Here is a 23,935-nt window from a genome sequence, read left to right as displayed (position 1 = left end):
AGCTATATTTTAAGACAATGCTTTTCTTGCCACTTTGAGGGAATGACAATGAGAAGGATGAAAAGGGTGAAGGACAAGAGGCTAGTTACTTCAATGGCTAGTAATGGAAGAGTCTGCATCCCTGGATCAATACCCACTTGATTATTGTCTACACTTTACTCAAGAAATAGCTCTGATGCTAACTTTCCCTATTGGTAATGATCCCTTCCAGCACCACAATGAAAATAGCACCACGATGATGAAGACACCTTAATAATGGCACTGTCAAATGTCTGTCACAATTTCGGCAGGCCACCTTTTATCTTGTTTTGTTTTATTATTCCTCTACCCTTTACTCCTCGTATCAGCCACTGGAAAGAAAAAGAGGCCAAATCAAAATTATAAGTTTGAAAATATTCCTTGGTCATGCCATCACATAAATTTCAAGACCTGAACATAAGAACAGTGCAAATACTATAGGGACCATCCTAGGAAAAAATATATCCACCCAGGTGAGTACTACATCACATTGGAGACCCTGGGAACACAGAGAATTGAAGGGCATTGAGAGGACTAGTGGCTTGGCAAAAAATATCTAGATGGAAAGAACACGGAGATGAAAAGCTCTGTTCTCATGGAGCTAGAAATATTCTTAAAAGTCATGTACTTATCTCAAAACCTAAGGCCCAGAGAAGAGATGTGATTGACCCCATATCACATAGTTAATGGAGAACTTAGTGAATATTAGAACTCAGGTTTCTGAATCTCAGTTTAGGGCTCTTTCCATATGCTGAATGTTGGATACTGACAGACTAGTCAGTATGGGAGACTGGAATTCTATGCCAAAGATTTGATTGAAATGGCCAAGCCCCACCTCTTCACTGCTCTGAGCCAAGAGCATCTCATCAACAATAAGACTAAGAGGATAAATTAATGAAGGAATAACCAATTGCCAGGCTATGCTTAGTCCTTTCTCTCCCGAAAGATGGCATATTTGATGTTTGGCCACCTCCATCATATTCCCTCTTTTAATCACAAAATCTACCTCAGTGTGAGATATCTTGAAGTATACACTGCATATAGCAAGGTAGTTTGCAACTGTCTCCTTTCACAGAGCCCAGCCTGGCTCCCCATCTTTGCTCTTTTTCATTTCATGCTCAAGCCAATCTTCCCAAGGCCTGTCTCTAGGAATTGAATCTGTGGAAGGTTGGAGAAGGAGGATCTTTCAGTAATACAAACATCTTTCCAGCCTTGATTGGCTCAAGAGAAGGTCAATGGTAAATGACCTCCCTCTTGGGGCATAATTTATGGCCATGTGGCCTTTTCTATTGAGCCCAATGTTGGCGTAAAGGGTCAAAACACTAAGAGAGAGGTTGACTCTGGGAGAGCTAAAGGCCAGGGAATATAAGTAAGACCAGATGTGGCTGGAGGGGGCAGAGATGATGGGGGGCAGAGGAGAGAAAAACTGGTTACACAAGCAAAGTAAAGACACAGTCACCTTGGGAAATGCACTCTACATTTTCAAGGTTAAATCCAACTTGTCTTCCTGTATTTCCTGTGATTGCCTTTGTGCTTGCAGCACCCAGTTATTTAGTATGTCAAGATGGGGCAAGTTTTTTTTCTGGAATACTTAACAGCCGTTCAAACATCCTCTATGCTCTCATTTTTACTATTTCATCATCTTATGGTTCAAAACATTTCTTAAAACTCCTGTTCTAGTTTCCAAGGCTATGGGTAATCTCAGAATCAGCTTAAAACCCTTTCATGTTATTCTGAGATCTACAATTCCCAATCCAAATAGTTGATATTAGAAAGACAGAGACAAAGACATGAAATAAATTCATCCACTTGAAAACTGGCCTAACAAAGCTAACACAAACACTAAAGGCCATACTTATCACTTAGGCATGTGTCTTGAGGCAATGATAAATCTTTGACTGCACAGACCTTGGATGTGGACAAAACTGAGACCAGAGATGCCAATGAGTATAACATGAATATGGATGGTGTGCAGACCAGCTGCACCCCTGTTTTAGATGCCAAAAAGCTCAAGGACTATTATTAAAACTCTGAATCTTTAATGGAAGCACCATGCTCTGTGCTTTACTGAAATGAATTTAAGGGTTAGACTACTATGCTACTATTACCAAGTAAGCCAGAAATTGGGGTTCTAGTTTTTATGCATCCGTGATCTTTAAGCATAAATGTGCAGCTTGCTTATAGAAATTAATATTTGGATAATTTCATAAATAACTGCAACAACCACTCCAGTTGCCAAAGAATCAAAAGAACAATCTCACCTGAGAGTTAACTAATATGCATCATCATCTAACCTTTCATAACTTCCCTGCTCTCCTAGAAATCCATTACAGCCCACAGGAATTGCAAGGGCCCTGCCAACTGCTCCTTATTTCATTAGCAACTTCTTATTGAGGCGAGAAATAAATTGGGACCCCTTTGTACTAATGACGGTTAGTTTCCCTGTCAACACAGGCCACAAATATCTCAGAGGCAATGGGTGTGGAAATCTGTCTTCTACACTGGCAAACCTTTAGCCCTAAAAAGACCAAGGGTTCCAAAAGCCACCAAACAAAATAAAAATAGAAAGACAAGACAGCCTTGTCTGCAGATTTCTTGTCAATCAGCGTAAGCCAATCAATCAAATGGTACACACAAAGTCAGAAGCAACAATAAATCTGGAATAATCAACTGGGCTGTTTGAACTGATCATTATTTAAACAACGGGGGAGAAAACCACATGATTTTTGTCTATTTGGGATCCAATCAGAGCAAGGCCAAAACCAAGTGATGGCCTTGATTTCATGATTAAAATGTTCCATAACAAATAGCCTTGTCCATACATTGTCCTTTCTGCCTGGTGCCACATTTAACTAAGGACAGACATGGAATATCCAAGCAAGTCCAAGCCATTGCAACACATGTGCCTTCACCCTGCACAGAGGAAGATCGTATTCCCAAGCAGTAAGAATACCCACCAGTAATCAAAGTGACTGACAGGTGTTAACATTAGAGCTGTCATCACCAGAATTGGGGAATGGACTGGGCTCCAAAATTTTGAGTTGGGCCAACTTTCAGTGTACTCAGCACCTATATTGCAATTAGTAGGTTTGTCCCTGTACCCCCAAATTTTGTTATTTAATGTTCTTGCCGTAACCGCACAACAATGTTTGATTTGTGGGTTACCCCAGGCATACCAATTTTACCAGTGAGGTTAGGATAGTTAGTTCCTAATCATTCAGCATCTTCTGTAAACAGCATTTTCTAGTGTGCTCTGCAGAAAAGAAATACATAAATAAAATATATGTACACACACATATACATATGTATATTCCATTAAAAATGCTTGTGGTTAGATAAAATTGGGAAATCCTGGGTCTAAATTAAATGGGTTTCCTTTCTGCAGGACTTCTCAGAACATTTAATATGCCAATGAGCACTCTGAATCTCTAAGAAAGGCATATAATTTGCAGCATTTCACTACATTATTTGGCCACAAAACCCTTTTATGAAAAGCTGCTGGGGAGCCAGAGACGGGGACAATTTTTAGAATATACTTTGGGAAATGTTGTCTTAAAAGTCTGCCCTTCATGACTTCCAAATAAGTAACAAATAGGAAGGAGTTCCCCAAGTGGAATACACACTCCTTTGGAAGACTCCTATCTTTTCTGATAGACTAAGGCTAGTGTTTGGGGCACTGAAAGTAGAGGGCTTCTCAGAACATCTCAGAATATCTACCTGAGCCATGTGAGAATATCTTTATGTCAGTCGATTCAATCAACAATCATTCATAGAGACTCCACAATATATCAGGAGCTGAGCATTAAAAAAATGGTTAAGATCGCTTTAACTTTGCACAGTAAAGACAGAGAAGTTTACAGGCCTTATTTGAAACAGGCCTGAAAAGAGAACTCCTAGGGGTCTCAAGTAGGCAGAGGGAGACATTTTATTTGGGGGGGGAGGGACCAAGAGACAGGGAGAGGGAGAATTTCAAGCAGGCTCCATGCCCAGTGTGGAGCCAGAGACAGGCTTGATCTGAGATCATGACCCGAGCCGAATTCAGGAGTCGGACTCTTAACAAACTGAGCCACCCAGGTGCCCCCAAAGGGAGACATTTTAAAGAGAATGAATTGTATAGAGTGGCACTAATGCCTGAGCACTGCTCCTCGATGTTTCTATAGACACACTGTGTCATACACTGGCATTTTGTAATGTGTTCCCCAAAGAAATGGGAGCCAATGCTTGAAAGAGTTAAAGAAAACATGCTGTTCTCTGTGGCCTGCTGTAGGATAAAAATCCATCCATCACTGGACTGAAGCTTGCTCACCTGGGAGGTAGAGGTGTTGCTTTATTTATCATTAAGAGCAATCCCATGCAAAAATTCTCAACAAAATACTAGCCAATAGGATCCAACAGTACATTAAGAAAATTATTCACCATGACCAAGTAGGATTTATTCCCAGGACACAAGGCTGGTTCAACACTCGTAAAACAATCAATGTGATTCATCATATCAGCAAGAGAAAAACCAAGAACCATATGATCCTCTCATTAGATGCAGAGAAAGCATTTGACAAAATACAGCATCCATTCCTGATCAAAACTCTTCAGAGTGTAGGGATAGAGGGAACATTCCTCAACATCTTAAAAGCCATCTACGAAAAGCCCACAGCAAATATCATTCTCAATGGGGAAGCGCTGGGAGCCTTTCCCCTAAGATCAGGAACAAGACAGGGATGTCCACTCTCACCACTGCTATTCAACATAGTACTAGAAGTCCTAGCCTCAGCAATCAGACAACAAAAAGACATTAAAGGCATTCAAATTGGCAAAGAAGAAGTCAAACTCTCCCTCTTCGCCAATGACATGATACTCTACGTTAGAAAACCCAAAAGCCTCCACCCCAAGATTGCTAGAACTCATACAGCAATTTGGCAGCGTGGCAGGATACAAAATCAATGCCCAGAAGTCAGTGGCATTTCTAGACACTAACAATGAGACTGAAGAAAGAGAAATTAAGGAGTCAATCCCATTTACAATTGTACCCAAAAGCATAAGATACCTCGGAATAAACCAAACCAAAGAGGTAAAGGATCTATACCCTCAAAACTATAGAACACTTCTGAAAGAAATTGAGGAAGACACAAAGAGATGGAAAAATATTCCATGCTCGTGGATTGGCAGAATTAATATTGTGAAAATGTCAATGCTACCCAGGGCAATTTACACGTTTAATGCAATCCCTATCAAAATACCATGGACTTTCCTCAGAGAGTTAGAACAAATTATTTTAAGATTTGTGTGGAATCAAAGAAGACCCCGAATAGCCAGGGGAATTTTAAAAAAGAAAACCATAGGTGGGGGCATCACAGTGCCAGATTTCAGGTTGTACTACAAAGCTGTGGTCATCAAGACAGTGTGGTACTGGCACAAAACAGACACATACATCAATGGAACAGAATAGAGAAGCCAGAAGCAGACCCTCAACTTTATGGTCAACTAATATTCGATAAAGGAGGAAAGACTATCCACTGGAAGAAAGACAGCCTCTTCAATAAATGGTGCTGGGAAAATTGGACATCCACATGCAGAAGAATGAAACTAGACCACTCCCTTACACCATACACAAAGATAAACTCAAAATGGATGAAAGATCTAAATGTGAGACAAGATTCCATCAAAATCCTAGAGGAGAACACAGGCAACACCCTTTTTGAACTTGGCCACAGTAACTTCTTGCAACATACATCCACGAAGGCAAAAGAAACAAAAGCAAAAATGAACTATTGGGACTTCATCAAGATAAGAAGCTTTTGCACAGCAAAGGATACAGTCAACAAAACTCAAAGACAACCTACAGAATGGGAGAAGATATTTGCAAATGATGTATCAGATAAAGGACTAGTTTCCAAGATCTATAAAGAACTTCTTAAACTCAACACCAAAGAAACAAACAATCCAATCATTAAATGGGCAAAAGACATGAACAGAAATCTCCCAGAGGAAGACGTAGACATGGCGGCCAACATGCACATGAGAAAATGCTCTGCATCACTTGCCATCAGGGAAATACAACTCAAAACCACAATGAGATACCACCTCACACCAGTGAGAATGGGGAAAATTAACAAGGCAGGAAACCACAAATGTTGGAGAGGATGCAGAGCAAAGGGAACCCTCTTACACTGTTGGTGGGAATGTGAACTGGTGCAGCCACTCTGGAAAACTGTGTGGATGTTCCTCAAAGAGTTAAAAATAGACCTGCCCTACGACCCAGCAATTGCACTTCTGGGGATTTACCCCAAAGATACAGATGCAATGAAACACCGGGACACCTGCACCCCGATGTTTATAGCAGCAATGTCCACAATAGCCAAACTGTCAAGGAGCCTCAGTGTCCATCGAAAGATGAATGGATAAAGAAGATGTGGTTTATGTATACAATGGAATATTACTCAGCCATTAGAAACGACAAATACCCACCATTTGCTTCAACGTGGATGGAACTGGAGGGTATTATGCTGAGTGAAGTAAGTCAATCGGAGAAGGACAAACATTATATGTTCTCATTCATTTGGGGAATATAAATATTAGTGAAAGAGAATATAAGGGAAGGGAGAAGAAACGTGTAGGAAATATCAGAAAGGGAGACAGAACATAAAGACTCCTAACTCTGGGAAACGAACTAGTGGTGGTGGAAGGGGAGGAGGGCGGGGGGTGGGGGTGAATGGGTGACGGGCACTGAGGGGGGCACTTGATGGGATGAGCACTGGGTGTTATTCTGTATGTTGGCAAATTGAACACCATTAAAAAATAAATTTATTATTTTTAAAAAATAAAGAAAACAAAAGAGCAATCCCAGCATACCGAAATGTAGTATATCTCCACAAAATGTTGGAAACTCATGCTAAGAATGATGGAGGGAAAGTGGAATTAAAAGAGCTATCATTTACTGATATACATGTAAATTACCAGGCAATTTACATATTTTGTCTCATCTAATGATGAATTGTATGCATACATATTTACATCTTATGTTCTAATTTAGAGTGCTTTCATATCCATTATTTCTTTTGATCTTCAGGAGAATCCTGTGAGCATGGGTAGGGCAGGTGTGATCAGCCCCTTTGTATGAAGAAGCAGGAGGCTTTGGATAATTAAGTGATTAGCCCAAGGTCACACAGTAAGTTGCAATATTAAGACTAGAAACCAGGTCTTCTGATTCCCAGTCTTATGCCCTTGATTCATATTTGTCATGCATTACTTCAAGAGGCTGAATGAATTAGGGAAGGGAACTTACGCCCAAAATAAGGAAAATCTTTCTAAAACTCACAGCTTTTCAACAGTGTAATAGGCTGTCTCATAACACTGAAATGGTTGTAGAGTATATCACTGCCATAAGTGGGAGATTAAATGTCATGACTTCTCAGGTCACTGTCAATGCTCCTAAAATTCCTAGGTTCTGTTTTTCTGAGCTGAAAGTTCCAGTGATTAAGACTATTCCTGGGAAGCGCCTGTTTCTTATGTACTTGGTTCTCAGGAAAGAGATACTCTTTGAGAGATGCTTGGGAGTTGTGACTTTTCCCATTGCAAGTAAACTCCATGCTTTGGTACAACCAACACACATCATGTATAACCAATGCCTCCAGGTGACACTCACATCACAAAATGAAGAACAGATAAAAGTCCCAAATTTAGAAAAGTTCCCACATCCATGAGTTTAGGTTTTACCAGAAATTTAAATTCTTGAGGCACACGGTATATGTCAGAAATTATGGGAGGAGGCATAGTTCTGCATTTGAATGCTCATCAGTCACTTCTTTAGAATCTATATAGTTGTTCAAACACCAAAGGTATTTTAAGGAGTAGAAAGTATGGACTGATAATAACTCACAGTTGTCTTTGCTGATGGGGGACCAGAATTCCCTTTAGAGCCAACAGAACCAGCCACTGTTCAAATCCTTTGGAAGTATTTTGTCATACATTTACAGCTCCCTATGCTCAAGAGAATGGTGCATCTGTCTGATGGAGATGCCTGGCTGCATTCTTTCCCAGATATTAATATAGGTGGTACTTAAGTAGCATAACCAATGACATGAAGAACCTGATTTGGAGAGGAACAGATGGCAGCATCTTTCTTGGGCTAATTTTAGGATCTTGAAATAGTCCCTTTCTCACACAAAACCATCAGTGGAACCAAATTCAGACAGCTATGTCACATGGAAAAGAGAGAAAGAGAAAACGTGGTCTAGTGCGAGGCAAAGACAACGAACCAGAGACATTAGTGCTTCCCCTGTATCTGAGTCCTCTCAGAATATGAGGGATTACCTCAACCTCTTTTCACCAGAATGGACACTGAACACCAACATCAGGCCACCTAAGAAAGGAGCCCACAAATCTCACTTCGAGTGACATGCACTGAACAATCAAGGTTGCATCACTTCATAGATGAATTCATATTCACGAGCATGTGTAAAACCTAGGTACTCAGTCCTTTACTTAGCAGATAAGAAAGCTGAGGCTAAGTGACCATTCTCCTTGATAAGACATAAGCAGATTGAATTTCAAAGCCTCAGATTTCTGGTGGATTGTTTTGTCTGCTGAAAAGACCTTTCTTCCCAGTGAGACATAAAATAACAGGTAGGGATGATGAGAGGTAGAGGAAGAGTCCCCCAACTGGAAATGATGCCTCAGGGACAGCATGGGCATCCAGGTATTTAGAATAACTGAAAAGACAGGTACTTTTATTAAAACAACAAAAAAACTACTTACCTGTTTTCCATCCAGAGTGTAGAGTTTTTTGACAACCCCAGTCTCCAGCTTGATGGCTTCAGTGATATCGGTGAGGACTTGCTCAAAAGAGTGAGCCGTCTTCTTGTTCAGCAGCACACGTACGGCCTTCCGAGGCTTCACCCCACTGCGGATGATCGTCACTAGCTTGGGGCGCACAAAGTCCTTGTTCTCTCTGGCCTGGGCACTATTGCTGCTTGCCAGGGATTGGGGGGCTTTCATATTGGCAGATGTTTTCACATTGACAGACCAGTTGGGATTGACATTCTTGGTGTACTCCACCTTTTTAAAGAAGTTGTCTGAGGAACAAACATAGCTTTCCCCTACGGGAAGAAATAAGTGGTAATTAGTTCAAGAGTAGATTCATGAACTATTCTAACCAAACTAGCACACGCTGACCTTGGCGTAAGACTTTTGGAAATACAGTGATAGTAACCAACTGTAGGCACAACTTCTAACTGGGCTCTCCCTCTAACAACTTGGTTCATTCAAAGTCAAGAGCAAGTCATCAGCAAAACATTCTTCATTATGATGGCATACCTAAGTTGAAAAAATCCTCTAAAGCTAAGGATTTCAAGGACAATGAACACATCTAAATATAATCTAACAAGCAGGGTTCTTAAGCTTCATAGGATTTTACTTCAATGGAAATGCCTATGTCAGTTTCTCAGATGTTTGTTAATATCTAGGGGGCATTACTGGAGTGTTTTTAACATGTCTCTATTTCTTAATCTTCCTGTCCCATTTCTGGCCTCACAGCCCCATTCCATGGTTATATTATAAACCAAGGAGAACTTTACAATTAATATACTTTATTCCAAGTTAAAGTGACCCCAGTGTCCTTGCATATTGGGCACACAGTACATATTTTCCAAGAAGCCAGACTGTCCTTTGCACAGAGTATATGGCTGAGCAGTGGAATGCCAAAATGTGAAATGTGTGTGTGCATGTATGTGTGTGTGTGTGTGTGGTGAATATATATGTTGTGTATGTATAACTCTGTCCTCTACTGCTCAACCCCACACCCAAGTGGAAAAACTGAATAACAACGTGCACACACACACACACACACACACACAGTCCACCGCTTGTGTTTGCAAATCTAGCTGTTGCTTGAGAAATACTTTCCTCGGTTTCCACCACTCACCCCTCATCTTTCCATTTTCCTAAATGCTACATACTAGATGTATGTGTTCAAGGCCATCTTCACTAGGGATCACCCTTGGCTGCCACAAGTAATGAGGTGGAGATGTGAGAATACATTAGACAGCCAGATTTATGGATTGGAGAAATCTAGCATAATTTTCACGTTTACCTTGAGCTAGAGGAAATGACTAATACAGTGGAAAAAACACAGGGGCCAGAGGCAAGGGGCAGGGGGGATTAGACACCTGGGACTAGAAGCTGGAGAAAAGAGGAAGAGAGGTAGGCTCAGCCTAGGGGAGAGAGCATTGGAAAAGGTTGAATTTGTTACTCAAAACACAGTAGCCTCAAGGTATACAGAAGTTCATCCAGAGGTCGAGCTGGAGAAAACTAGCGGGAATTAATCAGGCTGAACTCATCAGTAATAACTCTAAATAAATAAGTCAACCCAGGCCAGGGCAAAGAAAGCATTAAACACAATCATAGTCTGATGGCTCTTCTTTTGGTCTCAGCAGGAGAACCACACAGGGACATATCAGAAACACCGGGTTAATCATTCACTCCTTTGGCAAACATTGATTGCTTTCTGTAGCACCAAATCCTTTAAGTCATGTTAATTAATAAATTTCTCAGTGCTGAGAAAAAGATTCTGTCAGATTCTCTAGGGCACTTTTGAGGACATTTATGTGTATGTGTGACGGGGAAGGTTGAGTGGCTTCCAACACTGCCCTGAGTCCCAGAGGCTGTCAGTGTTCTATCTTGACAGGGGGACCAAGGGATGGTTTGTAGGTGAACATGGGCATCCTCTCCCACTTGGTGCAAACATACACACACACACACACACACACACACACACACAAACACAAATAAACACACCCACCCCAGATGGAGTAGTCAAAGAACTCAGCCAAAAGAAACCCTAATTTCTCTGGCTCTTTTGCTGGCTAATCCAACCTAACCCAAGTGATTAAAGGCTAGGATCTTTAACTTGTGACTTAAAATGGTGAAGGAGCCCTTTCAATTCCCCTATCTATTCACAGTCAATCTCCTCTACACCCTAGATAACCCTTGCCTTAGCACTCCACTAGATTCATAGGTACCTTCCAAGAGGTTAGTTCCTTTGAGTCAGGTGTTTTCCATAACTTGTCAAGTACTTTAAAACTCTGACAACTGGTGGTGTAGAAATGTGTGAGGCTATATATTTATGATTTCACTCATCTACAGTCTCCTCTGGAGAGTCAGCTGTGTAGCCCTATTAGGACTCTGGACTTATTTTGCTCCCATCTCTTAAACCTCTTAAGCCTCTGAACTATGAGTATGATTAACCACCCCCAGATGAGAATGAACATGATGGCAGACAGCTATAGTATCATATGGCACCAAGAACTTTCCAGAGGGCCCAGCTCTCGGCCAAATCTATGTTGAGCACCTTCCAACAGTACATTTTAGTCTCTCTACTCTCTCCTTTTGGCCCAATATAGAGTAATGGAAAAAGAACAGCTGATGTGATGTCAGTCAGAATGGGGTCTTCGATACCTAGTTGTGTGTCGTAGGCAAGTTACCTAACCCCCCCGGCTTTGATTACTTGTCTGAGAAGTGGGAATGGTGATAACAGTACATACCTCATAAGGTTGGAGTGAGGCATGAGTCAGATGGCTCAGCACTGAGCCCAGAGCCTGGTAAGCACTTGATAAATTCCACCTAACAGATCATTAAGGCCCTAATCTGAATGAATGGAGAGGGAACAAGAAAAAAAAGAGCAGAGAGGAGAGGGAGAAAGAGTTGAGAGAAAGGAGATTAAAAGAGAGAGAGCAAAAGCCCAAGGAAAGAAAAAAGAAAGAAGAAGGGCAGCCATCTTGGAACTGAGCTATGGTCATTATAGAACATGATCACTGCCCAGGTCTCAGGCCTCAAAAATAATGATTTCCTGCTGCTTAAGAGGAGGTGTCCAGTTGCTGAAAATGTGACATATGGGAGCTCTATGGTTAACACTCAGCGAAGCCACTTGCTGCCACTGCTGATGCACACTGAGGGCAGGATATTTTGTAAGACTTTATTTTTTTGTTTATGGCTCTTCTGCGTTCACAGCAAAATCAAGGGGAAGGTACAGAGATTTCCCACATGACCTCTGTCTCCACATGTGCATAGCCTCCCCTGTAAACAAACATCCCCTACCAGAGGGCAGGTCATTTATGGCGGTTGAGGGAGGCAGCTCGGGGAGTCAGACAGACATGAATTCCAGTTCCAGTCAGGCCTTTATGAATGGTGTGACCTCAGGCAAATCACCTAATCTCTGAGTCTCAGCTTTTCCATCTATAAATTGAAGGTATTACACTAGCTGACATCTCAGTCCCTTCCAGTCCTAGAGGTCTATAAGAGGTAATTTTCTTCTCTTTTCCCCAGAAGGCTGTAGGAGGTAAAGTTGTTATGATCATTAAATGTTAAAGAAATATATGCCCACTACGGAGGGCTCTCCACTTGTACTACTGGAAAGACATCAAATGTGCTGCTTCTCTAGACCAAGACTTCCTTGTTCTGATTTTTGCAAACGTCTGCAAGATCTGCTGCCAGAGCTCCATGCTTCCTGCCTGGCACTGGAAGCTGGATGAGGTGTGTTTACACACCTTTACACAGCTGGGTTCCCATCCTGCCACAGCTTCCAGGGACTATTTCCCACCCATTGGGAGCCTAGAAGGAAAGCTAGCTTCAGAGCCAAGCAAGGTGACAATTTGCTGGAACTGACAATGTGCTTCAAGATGAGGGGGTAAGGAAATGAAGTCATGGAAGCACAGCTGAAAGGGCAGGAAAGGAACAAGCTGTGGGCTTGAGATGATCTAATGTCTACCTCCCTTCACTTTCAGGAGGGCTCTGTTTTCAAAAACATTAAATGCATTTGTGTTTTCTCAGCACAAAGACACTCCTGCCTGGGCTTCCTCCTCTTTTCCAAGGCTTCCTCACTCAAGAAGGAAGAGACTAAATGATACTTTATTTTATCATCATATGTATTAATGATGCATCTCTCTCCCAGGTATCTTTAAATCCTTCTCTTTGGCAATGTGCCTGCTTTAGAAGCTACAGTATAAATTAGCAAGAAGGTGATGTCATCTCATCTCATCTCCATTGAGCTATGGCAAAGGAACTGGATCATAAATAACTAGGGCCACCATTCCACTCAGATTTTCCAACAAGACTGTCCCAATTGTAAATAATTTGTCCTGTGGCCTATGTAATAGTGCTCAAAATAATACCCCTAAGATTGACCTGGGGACTAACAAACAAGAAAGTGGGGAAAGAATTAGGCAGGAAGGGAAGGGGAATTATTTTGTGATGGAAAGCAAGACAAAAGGAAACATCACTGGTGGATTTCATCCATTGACCCACTAGGAAGATGACTGATACATCTATGACAACAGCCTTCATGGCTTCACTGAGATTCTTTGTATACCCAAGGAGCTGTGGGAAAGCTGATATAAGTAACCCGATTTGGGCCCAAAATGTTCCCCTTTCGACTTTCAGCATCTAGCAACAGACAGTAGACTAGAAGCATTAGACAAGGAGTGTCACAGGCCAGAGTGATTATTAACCCATTGTGGTTTATTTCATTTTAGTTTAGTCTAAATATTTAACAAAGTGGCCATTTGGAAACAACATGTTTTCTACTTCATCATTCCTTTAAGATCCACAGAGCAAAAAAATAAAAAATAAAAACAAAAACAAGGCCTTCTGCACTCCTAGGGACTCCCACCACTGTAGTTAGCTGAAAGTTCGGGACCATCAGGATCATCTAATCCAGAATTTCTCAAGTTTAAGTGCTCATAATTATCACCTGGGAAGATTTATAAAAACAGATTCTGAGGCCCTAGCTCTGGAAATTCTGATTCAATAGATCTTGGGTGTGACCCAGGAATTGGTATTCCTAAATATCTGAAAGTTTCTGAAAGGCAGCCAGACTTGGGAACCTCTGGTCATCCCAACCCCTGACTAGCATCATTATCCCTATTCCTTTTTTTTTTTTACATTATTAACAGTAGTACCTTATAGCTATAGTTTCACCTTGTCGACATGTTTCTTTATTATCTAATTATATCCTCTCAACCACCCTGATAGATGAAGAAGCCAAGTGTTACTAGTCTCTTGCTACAGATAAGAATATTACAACATAGACACAAGATGTGGTCCATGCATGAAATGGAATATCATCCCCCCATAAAAGGGAAGAAAGTGCTGATACATGGTACAACAAGAATAACCCTTGAAAACATTTTTCTAAGGGAAAGTATTCAGTCACAAAAGACCACATGGTGTATGATTCCACTTATATAAAATGTCCGTAATAGGCAAATCTGTAGAGACACAAAGTAGGTAAGCTGTTGCCTAGGGTTGGAGACAATGAAGGAAATGGGCAGTGACAGCTAATTGGTACAGGGTTTCTTTTTGGGGTGAATAAAAGGATCTAAAATTAGATTATGATGATGGTTGTACTACTTGGTAATTTTTCTAGAAATCATTGAATTGTATGCTTAAATGGCTGATTTTACATTATGCAAATTAGACCTTAAAATTGCTGTTTTCCTTAAAAATGCTGTTTTAAAAAGAGAATATCACATGATAACAACAGTCCTATGGTCATGTGGCTAACTAGTTTTTAGAATCTAGGACAACTCAGCAGTCGTAGATACCCTTTACTGAGTGTTACTGTAAGCCAGGAATAAGAGTAAACACTTCATACTCATTGTCTTATTCAATACTCAAAGCAGTTGTTCTCACTTTACAGATGAAAAACTGAAGCTTAGGGAGTCTAAATGGTTTCTCCCAGGTCACACAAGCTAGCAGGCGGCAGATCTTGAATTGGCAACAAATCTCATTCCAAAGACTTCTTTTCCTGCAATAACCTTCTGCCTCTAAGACTAGAACCCACTGCCTCTGATTCTTCATCAGGGATCTTTCCAAACTTTTCCAGTGTGAAGTCTCTTGGGTATGAATGTTTTTAGTCTTTCATTCGACCTCTTCCAATGGTGAACAAAGTGAGGGAGTTCTGTCCTCCATTCCTAGAAGAGTAGTTCCAAAGGACAAAACAGGAGAGAAAAGACCTTTTTTTCTTAAATCTGCCTTATCCCAGTGCCCTTTACCATCTGACTGTGTGGCAGTGGGAAAATTGGTCACGTTTCTCAACACTATCTTAGAGATACTCCAGAATTTCCTTGACTGCAGGGCAGTAATCAGGCCTGGGAGGGCGTTGAGGCCTACTGCAGCTTGTGGTTGTAGATGATATGTGAATAAATGCAACTGAGCCTTATTTACATTCTACATAACCCAGGAAGTATTACCATGCAACCAGGGGAGGAATCCAATCTAGCAGGACTCAAAAGGGTCAGGAGAAAGGGTGCAGTCTTCAAAATTATAATTATTATCTATATTGACCTGACATTATCACAAAACACACACACACACACACACACACACACACACGCACATCCAGGAAGAAAAATGAATACCAAGGGCTTGTCCTTGAGCAAGGTATGTTTAAAAATGGATTTATGGTTTGGGGGGGATATGCGTACATGATATCTCTCTTATATCGAAAACAAGAATATTCTAATTCCTACTCTGAATACAGCATCCCTTGGTTCAGAATTCTGCCCTGGCATCTGTCACAGTCTTTGAAAAATTGCAGCTAAGGAAAATGAGGACACATTGGGTGATTTAAGGTGCTTTGTTTGTGAAAATTATTACAGAGACATCCCTCAAATTGGCCCAAGATATGGATTTCACGGTGACAAAGGGACACACACCCTCTCAATTACTCTGTTGGACAGCTCCCTCAACCTCACTCCAAGTCCTTCTACTTTTCCTACTCTCCTTTAACACGTGTGCTAGGATAGTCAACCTTTCAATATTCAGAAAAAGCCTAGGATTAACCACTGCCTGGCCACCCAGAACATGATCCAATACTCTAAGCCTTCTCAGCACTGTTTTTTTTTCAAGGTCAGCTATGTAGGAAAACCTTAGACTTGAACCCTGAGACCCAGACCTGGTAGCCATAGGGACACCATGTCTTATAAGTAACTGGCCCCAAATCACTTGATCTGACTTTAGAAACAGCAGCTACTTGCGAGAACATGGTCTCGCACAAGGGAAGCATTCATGCTCCTTTGTCTAAGAGCACAAGAAACCTGGAAGCAGTGAAGCGGAGGCGGGGCACTCCTACACCAAGTCATTTAATGTGCTGATTCTCATTCCTTGTTGGCTGTTTCATAATTTGGTTTCCCGAGAGATCTGCCTGCTCTAAACTCACCTTTACTCTGGGAATGGAGGGGGTGAGGAAGTAGGGCTAGAGCGGGGGGGGGGGGGGGGGGGGGGGAGCGGTCTGGGGGAGGGCCATTTGCATTATCAGTTGGTTACATTTTAGCCATTTAAAAGTGGGCATAGGGAGGCATCCACAATATAATTGACTCGACAAAGTAAAACATTAGGAATGTGTCCTGAGGTGTATTTTCTAAATAACCACAAAGAAAGCATCATGGATGAGCAAGTTTTGGGAAGAGCTGTGACTTCCCTTATTTTTGAGTGGGTATGCAGGTTGCTGGGTTTTCAACCTCGTCATAACATTCAGTCATAAAACCAAAGTCTAGAGAGGCTTTAAAGGGCTTTAGGTTCAGTGAGTCAGCTCCTATTCTAATAGGAATAGTCTTTATTAAAATACCAGACATACCTACAGCTTTCTTTGGTATTTCTCTCAATGACCTCAGCCTTAGGGACACACCCTGGAGTGGGCTTTTTAGAAGTGACAGCTGAGCAATGACCACTTACCTAAAAGTATAATCCTTTGTGAATATGTCCAGGAAGTCCTGCTTTTAGGGTGCATATTTCCATGCTTTGCAGTTCACAAATGGTCTCTCAGCAGCTCAGAGGATATTTGGCTATCTTACTGTTAATCCAACCAAAGTTCCTTCCTCATTTTATAGCCCTAACGAGTTCATGGTCTGCCTCTGTAATGCTACTCAGAATGAATTGTGAACAAGATCTAGAGTTAATGACACGATTCAGATTTTCCTTTGTATACCCTGGCAGATAAGCACAATGCATTGTCACCACCATCCACACTCCAACACTAGCAGAGACTGAAGGCCCTGAAGGGTAATGGCTAATGGCTCTGTCATGCCTCTAGCCTCGGCAGTCTCTGCATCAGCCTGGTATTCTGACAAATGTACCCCCTAATCTTTTTCAGAGTACTCCAAGAAATGTAACCAGGGCAAACAATGTCACCTCCCCCACAGAGAGCCAACACCCTCGAATTACCTTCCTCCAGTTCATCCATGCTTCCGATTTTCCTGGATCCATCAATGGTGTAAATGTAACGCACTCCCTGAGGCAGGTTGATGTTGTCAGACAGAGATCGAGTCAGGTCAGCCAGCAAGGCATCGAAGCTGCGAAAACGGTCAGAGGACACAGCGTACACAATCCCCTTGAAGTAGCGGTCCCCATTGCGGTAGAAACGTACCTTCTTGGCTTTCTTCTCGTTGCTAAGAGCTTGCAAGGTTCGGGTTCGGTAGAAGCTACAATGCGCGCTGTGAGTGGGGCTCGGCAGCCCATTCATCCGTGAGCCCCGCATGTTCCTGGATGTCTTATCTCTTTCGTCAAAATGTCCAAAATCAAGTTCCATATTTTGGTGGAACCTCAGAGACCTGAGTGGTGGACAAAAGGGGGTGAAAAGAGGCAAAGGAAACGGGGGAGGAAGTGTGGGGGGGGGAGAAAAAGAAAGGAATTCAAATATTAGCCAGATCCAGTTCTGCAATCTGCTGCTTGTAAAAAGAACTGGTTGAAAAAACCCGTGACCCATCTGCTGCTTGCCCCTGACCTGCAGGAATATTGATCTTAATAGAAAGAAGGAGGGGCTGGGGGAGGTGCAGACGGTGGTGGGGGTTGGGGTGAGAGATAGAGAGGGAGGCACTCTGGGCACTGTTCCAAACAGGGGCGAGGGAGGGATTTTGAAATCCCTTGAAATCCTGGGACTTATTGACAGTGGCTCCTATCAAAATGTAACTTCGGGCTAAATACATTAAAACTGGCATCTGTTTCTTCACACATGCCCACATGACTAACAGTTGTAAATGAATCCATAGCCTGACAAAAATCCCCTTGAAGAGAATAGAATAGAAGGTGCTGGCTGAGGTTAGCATCTCCAGTTTAGGAAGCAATCTTTGTGCCTCGGTAATATGGTAATATGACTTCGGAGGGGAAGGTTTTTCATTTTATCCCAAATCCTCTTTCCTGCTCTGATGCGTGCATCCCCTCCCCACCCCACCCCCCACCCCCAATAAACCAGGATTCTCCTTTAAAGGGACACAGCCTCCAGGGAATAGCTAGTGTCTTTGTGCTATTCATCAGACCCTTTCCCCATCAAGCTGGTGCAGCTATCTAACATTCATAAGAAATAAGCTGGGGGAAAAAAGGATTAGAAAAATCAGTTATTTAACAAGTTATTAGCTCTGCTTTCCCTCTGGTACCATTTGGTCACAAAATCCTTCCCCCCCCCCTTTTTTTTTGATATGTGCTCTATCCCTCCCCAGTGAGGCAGCCCCACCTCTTAATGGACTAATTTAATTGTTGAAAGATTCCCAAGTGAGTTCCTGAAAAGCATATGGGACCTTTGGAAACAAGCACACCTTTCATTGTTCTGGATTTCTACCCTGACTGAAGGGGCATTTTCCCTCTCACAGTAGCAATTCACCCCCAAATTTATCTATTGCCCAGATGCATTAGCTAAGGCAAAAGATGGTCATTTGTCAGATTTGCTTTTCCCCCTTCTGTTGAACCAGAAGGAAAGGAAGGAAAGAAGAGAAAGAAGAAGAAAGAAAGAAAAGAAAAGAAAAGAAAAGAAAGAAAGAAAGAAAGAAGAAAGAAAGAAAAGAAAGAAGGAGGAAGAAAGAGAAGGAAGGAAGGAAGGAAGGAAGGAAGGAAGGAAGGAAGGAAGGAAGGAAGGAAGGAAAAGAAAATGAGAAATAAAGAAAAAATCAAAACATGAAACCAAACACAACAGAAGCTTCAAGCACTAGCAAGGTAGTGACCACAGCCTAGGAACCTAACTATTAACATGCATCTCACAGATGGAGATAAAAGGACTCACAGAGCGAAGAGAGCTCAGCTGCTACACACTGCCACATCGAGATATTTGCAAGGGTCCAGGAGGACAGGACATAAAAGAGGACTGGTGCCTAGAAGGCTTGCCAGGCGCTATCCTTCTTTTCTTCCAATGTCACCATGACCTATGCTGAGCTCAGCATTGTCTCTGTCAGACAACCTGCAGTGGTGAGAGACCCCACCTCCTCAAGACAGTAGCAAGCATTTCCTCAGGCATGCCAGTAACACTTGGCTTTGCTTTAGGATCACGGGTGGTATAATTCTAAATCAACATGACAGTGAAAACAAAGAAACAGCAAACTCACTTTTCCAAAGAAAAATCCCAGGTAGAGGCTTAGGGAAAAAAATCCGATAGAATTAAGGCAAAATAAAAATTTTTTTAAAAAGGAGAGAGATAGCTAGAGCGAGCGCTTTGCCTTATGCTTTTCCCGTTTGACATCTGTTACATTCTGCCTGAAAATCACTGGAAAGCCCCACTCACCGGTTTTCTGCTGTTTGGGTGGAGATGCTGAGAGAAAGAAAACCAATCTCTCTATGCCTTTGTTGTCTGAGCTCCAAGCAAGAAATTCCTGCCAGGGTGGATAGATGCCTTCTAGGTCCTAGTGCCTTGTCCAGCTTCTCCCCTATAACTCAGGCTTAGTGAATCCCCCCAACTCCTATGATTAATTACATGGCTTTTTTTTTCAATTCACAGGCTGCATTAACAGCTAGAAAGGTTTCATTTATAACTAACAGGAAATTGCAGGGTAGCAAAAAGATTGCACAGGCAAGTACAGAATGTTCTAATGAGCAATGCGCTACCCTCCCCCTTCCGCACCTCCCACCCTTTTTGTTTTTTTAAAGAGAATTGGCAATTTCACTTGGCCAAAACCTTGGCCTAATCTGCCTGGGGACCAGACTCAGTCAAACCAGGAGGCTCCTTAGAAATTGTAGCTCCCTTTTTTTCACCTTCTTGAGACAAAACAATCAAATCTGAATGTTCTTAAAGTATCTTACTTAGTTCATGCATCCAACAACTGGCTGTTTTTGAAAGAAGGTCAGTGGAGTAGACTGCGAGGGAGAAAGAAATAGAAAAGACAGGGGGAAAGACTTCCAGAATTTCATGGGGGATAATGTCTAAAAAGGATCCCAAAGATCATTTAGCTTGCTGCGATGATCTGGTGAATGGGATCTGTGGCATTTACCTATGAGAGTTCGTGAGTTCAAATCCAATGCAGAAGACCTTTCCATGTGAAGTCTGATGGCCACAAGGTAAATATCAATGGGTCCTCAAATTTCTAAATGTCTTCTTTGTGTCAAATACGTTCTCAAAGGGAAGGAAGCAACCGCCTTAAATTCATGAAATCAGGCCAAGCAATGAGACAAAAGAAGAGAAAGGTGAGAGAGTAAACTAGGGGCGGTCTACCATCCTCAAAACTGAGACTACTCGCATTAATAGGTGGTGTCTTGAACGACCGTGACTCCATTGTCGCTTGGCTTCAGAAAACTCAGAGCTATTAATAATGCTCCGCGATTATCTTTTTTAAAAAAAAGATTTTATTTATTTATTCACGAGAGACACACAGAGAGGCAGAGACATAGGCAGAGGGAGAAGCAGGCTCCCTGCAGGGCTCCCTCTTGGGGACTCTATCCCAGGACTCTCGGATCATGCCCTGAGACGAAAGTAGACGCTCAACCGCTGAGCCACCCCTCCGTGATGATCTTCTATCCGATTCCTAATACAATTAGCCCTCCTTTTGAGATATAGCATTTTGATAACAAATAGGTAAGCATTTTTTGTGCATGTGTTTTACTTAAGAAGCCTCAAAGTGGGATTTTAAAAAAATGATATTCCTTCTTGGGAAGGTGTTGGTAGAGTTCTTGAAGGTATCTTAGTTCAAGCCTCAGCTCTCTGTGTTAGTGGGGTCCACGGCCTCCATGTGCAACTTGCCTAGCCAAGGCTGCCCACCTTGCTGCTGCTCTACTGGCTTCTAAATAGGTACCTCAGGGGACCACAGGTGTCTGGTGTATTCTCTTCCATTTGTTTCTGTCTTATACACTTATCTCCAGAAAGATCAGGGTTATTCAGGTCAAGAGCAGACACGTAAATATCAAAAAATAGGGGTGGGGAAATACAGGAATTCTGAACAATGGTTGTAGCTTCCTGGTCCAGCAAGGTCAATGTATTAATTTTTTATGGCACATCATAAGCATTTCATAAATAACAGTGATTGGTTTTGTATCAGAATTCCATTTTTTTTTTATTTCTGGGAAGGATAGAAAAATGGATGGGATGTCACAACTTAAACATAAAGGATTTAGAATAGATTTTAGAAGGCATTTATTCATGATATAGGCTTTGCAACACTACTACGGAAGCCGTAGAATGACTTTAGGAGACAGTCTAGGGTAAATGATTTCATTTGTTTATATACATCAAGGAGCAGATAGGTGAACATGATCAATGTTTCCCCATGTGAGGTTTGTGGATGTTAATGTGTTCTTTAAAAACAAACCAACAAAAATGGTTCTTTGGACAAAAATGTTTAAAACGTGGTGGGAAAAAAAATAAATAAATAAAACGTGGTGGGATAAACAAAATTTGTTTTCTTGACCATAAAACTTCTCCTGTAATTTACTTAAAATATCTCATGTGTCTCCAAAAAGGTAATTTAGTATAAAGGGCTTCCTGCTTTTTTTCAGAGCTCAGAACCTCTTTTTCTTCTCACAGACTAATGTTTCATGGATAAACCTTTTGCAAAAACTGAGTTAGATCATCTTGCAAACATATTTCCTCTCAAAGAACTCTCAGCTACTCGTCAGGAGTTTTCTCCTACTTTCTCAAAGGAGAAGAATAACTGGCAGAAAAGAAGGCTCAGGCACAAGTCCAGGGAGAAAGTGCATCTTTATGTGTGGAAGTCAACTTTGAAGATGAAGGGAGAATCATGGTTGAGGGCTTAATGGAGTGAAGAGATCAAAGAAAAAGGACAGCAACCCCATTGTGGGAAAAGTGGCAGTAAAAACTTTTGGAATAATTCCCATGTGCTCACACTCACTGCCCCTGAGGAGCTTGAAGACTTATTGAGGAGGCAGGACAAGAATATGTATCTTGGGGGATCCCTGGGTGGCTCAGGGGTTTAGTACCTGCCTTCAGCCCAGGGCGTAATCCTGGAGTCCCAGGATCAAGTCCCATGTTCGGGATCCCTGCATGGAGCCTGCTTCTGTCTCTGCCTCTCTCTCTCTCTCTCTCTCTCTCTGTCTCTCACGAATAAATAAAATCTTTTTTTAAAAAAGAATATGTATCTTGAAAAAATCATGAAAGGGAAGGGCTTAGATTGTTCTTGATAGGTTGTGGTTTGGGTTAATCAAACTCAGCTGATTAACATCACACATACACACACATACAATCACTAGAGCACATTACCCATCAAAAACACAGAGAGTAGGATCTAGGGTGGGGCAGGGTAAGCAACAGGCAGCAAAGTTGAAAATATATACAAATTGTTTACAGGGACCACAGAACTGTAACGTAGTAGGAATAAATCCAACAAATACGTGTAGGATCTTTATTGAGAAAATCATAAAATGATTGAAGAACATAAGAGAAACGGAAACAAACAGAACCAGACCATGCTTCTGGATGGCAAGATGCAATGTTGTAAGGGTAGCAGCCCTCCCCCAAAGTAATCTATATTTATGAAGAAAATCCAGTAAAAGCCACAAGAGAAATTTTTGTGAAATTCATAAATATCAGTTGTAGTGAGATATCTGTCATTGTAAGGGTTAAAGGAGTAAATATATGTAAAGTGCTTAGAACAAACCCTGGCATATAATATATATGATACAAGTATTAGTTTTTATTTTCCCCTCAAATATTCACATAGCAACTCCTTCACTTCTGTCAAATCTTTGCCCAAATAGCAACTCTTCAACAAGACCCATCCAAGGGGCACCTGGGTGGGTCAGTGGTTGAGTATCAGTCTTTGGCTCAGGTCATGATCCCAGGGTCCTAGGATTTAGTCCCGCATCCAGCTTCCCAAGGGGAGCCTGCTTCTCCCTCTTCCTATGTCCCTGCCTTTCTCTGTCTCTCATGAATAAGTGAATACAATCTTTTAAAAACAAACAAAAAACAAGACCCACGCAGACCATTCTATTTAAAGTTAGAACTTTCCCTCTCAAGGAAGCATTCCCAATTTCCTTTATCCTGCTCTATTTTTTCCATAACGTTTATCATCTTCCAACATACTATATAATATACCTATTTATTATTTTTATTAAATATCTTGGCAAGTAGAATATAAGCTCTGCAAGGGCAGACATATTCTAGCAGCTTTAATGAAATACAGTTCACCATATCAATAGTAATATTTTTGTTTTTATTTTTTAGGACTTTTTTAGGATTTTGTCTTATTTTTTTAGGATTTATGTGTGGATGAGTGGGGGGAAGGGCAGAGGAAGAGGGAGAGATTCTCAAGCAGACTCCCTGCTGAGCACAGAGCCCAATGTGGCACTCCATCCCAGAATCCTGAGATCATGACCTGAGCTAAAATCAAGAACCGAATGCTGGGATCCCTGGGTGGCGCAGCAGTTTGGCACCTGCCTTTGGCCCAGGGCACAATCCTGGAGACCCGGGATCGAATCCCACATCGGGCTCCCGGTGCATGGAGCCTGCTTCTCCCTCTGCCTGTGTCTCTGCCTTTCTCTCTCTCTCTCTGTGTGTGACTATCATAAATAAATAAAAAATTTAAAAAAAAAAAAAGAACCGAATGCTTAACCAACTGAGCCACCCAGATGACCCTATTTGTTTTTAATACTGTACTAAAATAAAAATGCCTAGAACAATGTCTAACACACAGTAGGTCTGAGTATTTTATTTTATTTTTAA

General features: G+C 41.6%; 1 protein-coding gene across 12 annotated transcripts in view; it reads right to left on the bottom strand.

The window, feature by feature from the left end:
- Positions 1-23,935, bottom strand: part of DCX (doublecortin) — a 139,845-nt gene that overhangs the window by 97,090 nt on the left and 18,820 nt on the right. For 10 of the 12 annotated variants that reach the window (XM_072818206.1, XM_072818207.1, XM_072818213.1 and 7 more), the window contains exons 2-3: positions 17,230-17,615; positions 8,770-9,110 (exon numbers count right to left, since the gene is read on the bottom strand). In XM_072818206.1, coding sequence (XP_072674307.1) covers positions 8,770-9,110; positions 17,230-17,615 — 727 coding nt within the window. Of the gene's footprint in view, positions 1-8,769; positions 9,111-17,229; positions 17,616-19,552; positions 19,764-20,255; positions 20,401-23,935 lie in introns of those variants that run through there. The other 2 variants (XM_072818211.1, XM_072818210.1) reach the window with 2 other exon arrangements.

This window comes from Canis lupus, chromosome X (assembly GCF_048164855.1).
Source record: "Canis lupus baileyi chromosome X, mCanLup2.hap1, whole genome shotgun sequence".
Taxonomy (NCBI): Eukaryota; Metazoa; Chordata; class Mammalia; order Carnivora; family Canidae; genus Canis; species Canis lupus.
This window is presented reverse-complemented; position numbering and strand designations above follow the sequence as displayed.